We start from the raw sequence: 8,546 nt of genomic DNA, 5'->3' as shown, positions 1-8,546 counted from the left end.
AAATGTGAACAAAATTATAAATTTTGAACATTTTTCAGAACATGAACAAAACTCAAAAAACATCTTTTGAAGCGATTAACAAATTTCGAAATTCCAAACATTTTTGTAAATTGTGAACAAAATTTTGAAAATGTGAATTTTTTTGGAATTTGGGACATCTTTTTGAATTGTAACCTAAAATATGAAAACATGAACTTTTTTGAAATTGCGAACAAAATTTTGGCAATGTGAACATTATTTAAAAAATATGAACAAATTTTGGCTACAAGATTTTTTTTTCAAAATTCTGAACAATATTTTAACTTAAAAAGAAAAGAAAAAATAAAGAAACGAAAGAACGGAAAGAGACTGTGAAGAAAACCCGAAAAAACCAGTAGAAGGAACAAAAGTTTTTTGGAAAATTCCGTGAACTGGTTTTAAGTTTTGTCGCTGCTTTATGTTTTTCTAGGTTGCGCGTTGTGGTTCGTCAACTTAGAACGAGTCAGTCGGGGTGGCTAGCGCGCGGCGTGTACAGAAGGTGCTGTTTTTAATCTCGCGAGAAGGGAAACGACCGCAAATGGGCCGGCCCAGGGTGAGCTGCGCCCTGTGCGAAGGCGCGACAACTTGCCGCAATAAGCGGCGTATAGGAAATTCCGTGTAATCGGGCGACGGTGGAAAACTGTCGAACCAAACACGTCGATAAAATCTTTGGTATTTCTTGCGCATTAGTATGCACCATGAACTTCTGCATGTGATGATACAAGACCCCATTCATGTGGACTCGGTTGCATGAGCAGTCATATGAGCTAGCAACTGGGTCGACAATAACCATATGAATTTTCTTGGAACTAGGATCATTACGCTGTAGCTCAAACTGAAACAGATTACCTTCTACCGCATCTATAGTCAAAGATGTTGTTTCCTCCATCATCTCCTTGAACTTGGCAAACTATAATGCTTCTACATACAAAACATGAACACGGATGCTACAAGAACATGACATAGCTGAAACAACAGAACATGGACATTCAGAGCTTCTACCAAGCATGACCGGTGCATCACAAATCTACACATATAATGCTTCCATCGAATTATTATAACAAAATACATACAACTATCCCAATAATCACACGGTCTTGCTGCCTAATGGAGAAATATCCATTCAACACTAACTAGCATCAAACGGAGCCCGATTCTCGTCAAAATCACCCAAAAAACGAAACAACAGGTACAGTCTTCAATTTACGTCTTCGCCTCCGTTGACAAAACCGGGGAATTTTTGAACTGCCGATTAAACCCACCTGCAGCATCTCCTCCTTCCGAACTCAAGCCAGGCTGCAGCATCTCCTCCTGCTTCGGAACTGATGCCAGACTTGGACCACCGGAAGCACGATGACGATCTGCAATAGGGATCCCGATACTCAATCTCAAGCATCAGGTGCGCCATTTTTGCATAAACTGGACAAAATCATCTGGACTAGGAAACATACTCAGATGGAGGAGGAAGGAACGGCTTGAGGGAGAGAACCCCGATAGTGGAGGGCGTTGGTTGCAGGAGAAGGCGCGTGTGAGGAAGCACGCAATTAGCGATCCTAAACACCCTCCCGCGTGGGTCCTAGGAAGCAGATTGGACGCCCCTAATTCTTCTGATCCGATGGTGCAATGACTAGTCTGATGGATGCATTGCATACCAATGCCTAGCAGCGCCCAAGAAGAATCACCAGAACCAAGCGATGGCATTCACTTCAGCAGATTTGCTTCTTCTTTTTTTACGCTGGAAACCAACTTTCCATTACTAAGCCCGCCCAGCAACATCGCTGGCGACAATAGCTGACACAAAGTCCGGGGCTTGCTCAAGCCAGGAAGAAACTACACCACCTGCCCGGTAGCCAAACACGGCTAGTTCATGGGCCACTTTATTACACTCGCGCTTACAAAAGCTAAACACGAAAGACTCAAAAGTTCCCAAAGCAAAGACTGAGACTCCCTCAGGAGCACGCCAATCGTTGAACGATCATACTCATCAGAGTTGAGAGCATTAACCAGGACAGAGGAGTCTGACTCAAATATCACCCTATGAATGCCCAGTTCTGCAGCAGCTTCAACGGCCCTCACACAGGCCGACATCTCAGCATGCAGCGGCCCAGCCATGTGCTCCAAATATCCTGAACGTGCAGCTAAAAATTCCCCTTGAGAGTTCCTGACAACACAGCCCCAAGCGCCCCTGCCAGTCTCCGCATAAAGAGAAGCATCAAAGTTAACTTTGTGTGTGTTATCCGGGGGTCTTTGCCACTGGAGTATTTGCTGGCTAGCAACAGAGGCGTTCGCAACCTTCGTACCAGCTTTGAGTTCCTGAATGTGCTGCCTGATCGAATAAACTATATCATCAGCCGATCTCAGCTTGCCCCCAGCATTCACCTTATTTCTGGCCGACCACCCCTCCCACAGCAGGACAAAAGAAGCATCTCTCTTATGCGCCACAAGGGTCCATAGATGTTCAAAAACCACAGCTGCGTTCTTACACTGTAACAGAGCTAGCCTGGGATCTTCCATGTCCATGTCACTCCATATCCTTTGGACAAATTTCCACTTTAGAAACAAATGCCCTCCATCTTCATCCAGGCGCATACACACAGGACATCTAGTATCAAGCTCAATCCTTTTCCTCTGAGCATTCATGCAAAGTGGCAGACTGTTATGTGCTAGTCGCCTCGCCACAAGAAGATACATACCTTCCCTGGAAATGCTGATTTCCAGATTCTATCCCACTGCATGCTACCTCGGCCACCTGCCGACGAGGAGCCCACCTGGCTCCTCCTCTTCGCATCTCACAAGTGTGCTCCCAAATGGTACGTAGAGCGGACTGTGAAATGACCCTTAGCATCAGGATGCCAAGCAAAGTGATCCGCCATTCCTCCTCTCAATGGTATTTTCAGAATGTCCTTCACGTCCTCGGCACAGAAAATGTCATGTAATAACGGCTCATCCCACTGCTCAGTCACAGAGTTGATTAGATCGCAGACCTTCAGGACTTGAGCACATAGTGTGTCTGGTGCTTCCAGAAGTCGCCATCCCTGCCTAGCTAGCATTGCCATGTTGAAAATATGCAAGTCACGAAGCCAAGTCCACCATCCTTCTTTGATCTAGTCATCTTCTCCCAACTGACCCAATGGCATTTGTTCATTTTATCTTGCTGACTCCACCAAAACCGCGCAATTAGTGCACTGATTTCTTCGCAAACTTGCTTAGTGAGATCAAAGCACGACATGGCATAGGTTGGGATCGCGTATGCAACCGCCTTTATGAGCACCTCTTTCCCTGCTTTCGGTAGTAACTTTTCCTTCCATCCTTGAATCCTCTGCCATATTCTCTGCTTCAGACATTCAAACTCTTTGCTTCTGGATGCACCGATATGTACCGGGAGGCCCAAGTACCTCTGGTTATGTGATTCTGTTGCAATACCCAAACTAACAAGAACACCCGCTTTTGTTGCCGCACTTGTCCCCTTACTAAAGATGGCAGTGGATTTGTCCTTGTTGATTTTTTTGGCCAGTTTGCTCCTCATATACAAAGCTAAAATCTGTTGTAACTTTGCTGCTCCTTGCACATTTGCCTTCATAACTATAAGAGAATCATCTGCAAAGAACAAGTGATTAATCTTTGGTGCACCCCTGCAAATCTGCACACCTTGAATGGTTCCCTCCTCCTCTGCTTGCTGCAACATTCGGAAAACGCTTCAGTACACATAATGAATAGGTACGGGGTAGAGGGTCCTGTTGTCGGAGACCCCTTTCAGGCACAATTGTCTCCTATAAAGCCCCGATTAATTTTAACTCGGTACTTATTTTTTTTGCGGGGGAATTTTAACTCGGTACTTAACGGACTCTTTCCAAAAAGCTCCATTCCACCCGTCACAAGCCTTGCTCATGTCTAGCTTGACTGCAACCAGCCCCACACGACCACCCTTTCTCCTATGCATCAGGTGAGTAATCGCATATGCCAATAACACATTGTCTGCAATCATCCTCCCCAGAACAAATGCGGACTGTGTTGGCGAGATGATTTCTGGCAGTATCTCCTTCAACCGGTTTGCAAGAATCTTGGGAGATAAGTTTGCAGAGTACATTACAAGTCTAATAGGGTGGAACTCCGTTACTCGCTCAGGCTTTTTCACTTCAGCAGATTTGTTGAATGAATCATTTAAGTAAGAACAATGCTGCCAGAGTGTTAGCATAGATAACAAAAAGCTGACGAGAACAAGACCTATACACAAACAGTCAGATATTTTGTGACATACTGGTCAGTACCACATTACATAATAGGATACACTAATACAATACACAACACTGGAAATACAAAATACACTTCTACAATACAGAACACTGGAAATACTAAGTCTGACAGCTTTCATAACGCCTGAGCACAATCAAACTTCCTCACTTCCCTCCATTGAGATCCACAGCTTGTCTTGAACTAGACGGGACCAAGCAACTGTGATTTCCAGCTCAGAGTCGCCAAGGTGACACACATCCTGAGTTATATTGCATTTCTGGGCCTTGATGGATACTTCACCTTTGATAGCCCCAGACTGCGAGTTAGCATGTATGACAACTTCAAGCGTTCCACATAATTTTACAGAGACAACATGCCTTGACAGATTAAGGTAACCCTTTGAACAACTAGTCATTGCTCCATCTTGAAGCACAACTTGCCGAAATAAAGGGTGAGTACTGTTAGGCAACCTGCCTTTCCGAGGCCTGCCTTTCCGAGGCAGAGAGAAGCAAACAACTCTGCCACCGTTTTTGAAAAGACTTGGTGTCTCTTCAGGAACACGGAGACGGATACCCACGATAGTAGCCTGGACTGATTCATGAAGTTCCTCTGAGCTTAACACCATTGTGCATAAGCCTCCGACAACAGGGGTATATAGAGTACATGACACTTTACCGCTGTAATACCAGACACGAGTCATCAACGCAATATCTTCAGACTCTGTTCCAGCCTTCACTTTGAGCTTGATTTCCACATGAACAGGTTCCTCACATACAATTGCACGAGACGGGCCAGTCAAGTGCAAAAAAGGATCCTGCATTCACCATTCATTAATCAGTTTTGCTAAGCTAGCAATTTAGTGGGCAATCGCTTGATGTGTGTTCTTAACAAGATGTGTATTTCTAAATGCATCAGTCATAACTAATTAACGGACCAGGAAAGATAAAATAGGAAGAAAAATACTAAACGGACCTCTTGATTGAGTATTTGGCAGTTATTCCTTCGACGGGAAAAGAGTATGTTGCGATTGTGATCCACATCGTCTCTTGCAGCTATCACGCCGTACACTTCCATCGGCCACTTCAAGCCTGGAACATCTTCTATTTCTTTAACTTGGATGGAGTAAATCTGCAGAGTGCTAGCAACAAAAGCCGCAGATGGGGTGTTTCCTGGTGTACTGTGTGTAAAGTGCATAGGACTCAATGAAGCTGCAGCCATCAGAGGGGAAGACTATTTAGAGATTATGTATGCAGTATGCTTGTTTGATACATGCAGTTGGAAAGAAGAAACGCAATGAACAATGAGCAGATATATGGCATGAACGAATGTTTACTCACTCGTCTCTGTGAAGGTACCATATAATCTGGACCAATTCGATACCCAGCCACGACGGTACTCATCAAAGAACTCCTCATCCTGTTTATTGTGCATCATGGCCTTCCTGAGCTTCTCTTTTGCTTTAACTCCCATCTCCTTGGTTTCCTCTATCTCCAATTTTATCTCTGTGGAAGTGGAAATCTTCGGCGACACCTCGCACTTCCCGTTGGCTGCCTCCAGAGTATCATCGGAAATTATTGGTGTCGTCTCATCCACCTCATCCAATTTGATTCTGGCTCTTAACCTGATTTTGGTCATGTTGACCGACTCCTTGAACAGCTCGGAGAACAATTGAGAATTGTAACTAAGATGTCCCATCTGATCCAACCGGGTGCAAAGCTGATCCAACCCGTTGAAGATTGCATTCAGTCCATATTCATAGTAGGTCAGCCCCTGCTTCTTGGTTGCTGATCCACCCTTGTCTTCAGTCCTAATCTGAATCCTTTCCACACCGATGTTCTCCGAGACTTGCTCTTTGCCGGGAATCTCGCTGTTCTGCACCTTCTCCATCATCTGCAGCAAATTTGTCACCTCGCTGTACATGTTATCCATGTGGATATGGACCTCGTCACTGCTATAGTCGCTAATCCTCAGCTTCTGCTCGGCTTTCAGCTCCGTGACCTTCTTGGAGATACGACTGAGTAAGGAGCAGATCTCAGCCCTGACCATCTCCGTGGCCGACTGAGTCCCCGATTTTGTCCCCTCGTGCTGGATCTCCGACAGCATGTTCTCCTTCATCCCCTCAGTTTCCCCCATCTCCAATTTTGTGTCAACAGAAGCGGAAATCAATGCCGCAACCTGACCTCTCTTGTTGGCTACTTCAATCTCCGATTTTGTCTCCTGATGCTTCCTCCTCTGGATGTCAGCACCATGGCCGATGCAGTTTCCAGATTCACCACTCTCGCCGTTCGCCTCCCCTTCCATCTCCACCTCACGAGGCCGCTCTCCGCCGCTCTTTGTCTTTCCGCCGCCAACCCCGTCGCCCTTCTTTCTTTTCCTTTAGATTTAGATTAGATAGAGGAAGAGACGGTCTTTGCTAGGGTTTCGGCTAAGGGAAACGTTTCCACCCGGCGCGCCGGCCAAACCGTTGCGCCGGACGCGCGCGGGCCACGCGATCCAACTGGATCGTACGACCAGGGAGACAACGCACTCATACTTTTTTCTGGCCCACGCACTGTATTTCTCTTATTTTTTCTCTGTAGCTCTCTCCTCCACTCGTCCCTTCCCTTTTTCTTCCCCAGCTAGAGCACAGCTCCATGGCTACCCTAGGTGCTGCTACGAGGGGGGTTCTCCAGCTTGGCCGTCCCTCTCCTGATCTCCCCTCTCTCTCTCTCTCTCTCTCTCTCTCTCTCTCTCTCTACCTTTGAAACTGCTACAACCATAGTCGCGATTTGCTACAATCCCCCACAGATGCTGCTACATCCCCCCTAGGTGCTGCCATGAGGGGCAGTCTCCAGCTTGACCCTCCCTCTCCTCTCCCTCTATCTGTGAAAGTGCTACCATCATTGTTGCAATTTGCTACAACCCGCAACAAGGCGAGCTGCAACCTGTAGCGCGCGAGCTGCATTGGTTATATGGCGAGACGTGTTTTTGCTGCATCCGTCGTAAATGTTTGCTACTACCATCATCGAGATTTGCTACATCATTAATGGTGATGCTAAACATGCGACGGCGGTGAACACATTTTTTGCTGCAACCGCGGTCATTTTTTGCTACGACCGGCGACATAATTTGTTACCACCCTTCTTTGGCGGTGACCGGCGAAGAAAATCAGAGAAAAACTGCAACCGACTATGAGAAAGCTTCAACCCGCTTCTGAAAAAGCCTCAACGAGAGAGCGGTAAGCTGACAATGGCGTGCGGCAATGATAGGAGTTGCTTTTTTGCTGCAACCGTTGTTCGCGTTTGCTATAACTGGCAGGCGGTTTTGCTGCGACCAGAAACCGGGGGAGGTACACTGCGAGTTCGTCCATGGAGCGCTGCGGCCGGCGACCGCCGCCACCGGAGCTGCGCCCCGTCGTTAACCGGAGCTGCGACCCATGGCACTTTGTGACTGCAACCTGCAAGCGCTCGGTGTTGCATGCGTGAAGTCGGCGAGAAACGCTTGGGAGGCACCGACCACCGGCGAGGACGGCGACCGGCGGCGAAGTGACGGTGCTTCGAGGTTGCTCGTTCGCTCATCCATGCTGCTCGTGTTCTTCACCGGCATCGCTCAGATTTGTTTTTCGAAAAGAAGACGACAGGAGGAGCCCAGATCTAACGGCCGTACATGCACACATCCAACGCCTGGGCTGCGACCGGCCCAAATTTGGGCCGGCGCGCCGGCGCCTATCGCTCCCCTTCGGCTAAGGAGATTTTTCTACTGATTGCTAACTGCTTGCCGCTTGCTAGCTATTGTTCTGCGCTCACTGCTACCATCTGCTAGTTGTTGATGTTTCTAGCTTGTTGTGGACTTGTGGTGCATGGTCGGAGCCGAACCAGACTACCATCTCCCTCACGTTCACAAGATTATACCTCGGCCTAAGCAAACAAGCAGTGAAGCTCGCACATAATTCTACACCTCACAAGCGGCAGCCGAGCTCGCACAGCAAGCGGCGTAGATCCTTCACGGAGGGGGCGGCGCAGCTCTAGACGATCGAGGCGTCAAAGGAGGACGAGGCGCTGGAGCACAAATATGAGGCAGTGGAGCTCGTACAGGCGCAGGTGAGCACGGCAAGTAAGTTCATGGGACAATTTTGTGCACTGATTTGAGTAAAATATATTACTACCATTCTTTTGGCCCTTTGGCAACAAAAAAATCGGTTGGAAAATAATGTAGAGACTTCAAAGGTCAATGTGCGACAAGATAGCCCTAACAAAGTAATGACAGAACGCAGTCAAAAGAATGTAACAAAACAAGACTTCAATAGGGAAATAAGG

General features: G+C 47.1%; 1 protein-coding gene across 1 annotated transcript; it reads right to left on the bottom strand.

Moving 5' to 3' along the window:
• Positions 1-4,227: 4,227 nt before the first annotated feature.
• Positions 4,228-6,681, bottom strand: LOC123054221 (uncharacterized). Its single transcript, XM_044477943.1, has 3 exons — positions 5,589-6,681; positions 5,224-5,459; positions 4,228-5,065 (listed from the first exon to the last, which is right to left on the bottom strand). The coding sequence occupies exons 1-3, from the start codon at positions 6,550-6,552 to the stop codon at positions 4,406-4,408; spliced, it is 1,860 nt and encodes a 619-aa protein (XP_044333878.1). The 5' UTR covers positions 6,553-6,681; the 3' UTR covers positions 4,228-4,405.
• Positions 6,682-8,546: the final 1,865 nt, after the last annotated feature.

Source organism: Triticum aestivum, chromosome 2D (genome assembly GCF_018294505.1).
Source record: "Triticum aestivum cultivar Chinese Spring chromosome 2D, IWGSC CS RefSeq v2.1, whole genome shotgun sequence".
Lineage (NCBI taxonomy): Eukaryota > Viridiplantae > Streptophyta > Magnoliopsida > Poales > Poaceae > Triticum > Triticum aestivum.
Note: the sequence above shows the minus strand (reverse complement) of the source record. Positions and strands in the feature narration are given on the sequence as shown.

What these genes read in the sequence shown, in the direction of transcription:
- LOC123054221 (XM_044477943.1), bottom strand. Translation starts at nt 6,552, where the DNA reads ATGGAAGGGGAGGCGAACGGCGAGAGTGGTGAATCTGGAAACTGCATC. An exon ending in TGGTACCTTCACAGAGACGA is followed by an intron (nt 5,460 to 5,588) that starts GTGAGTAAACAT and finishes TGATGGCTGCAG; the next exon opens with CTTCATTGAGTCCTATGCAC. An exon ending in GCCAAATACTCAATCAAGAG is followed by an intron (nt 5,066 to 5,223) that starts GTCCGTTTAGTA and finishes TGGTGAATGCAG; the next exon opens with GATCCTTTTTTGCACTTGAC.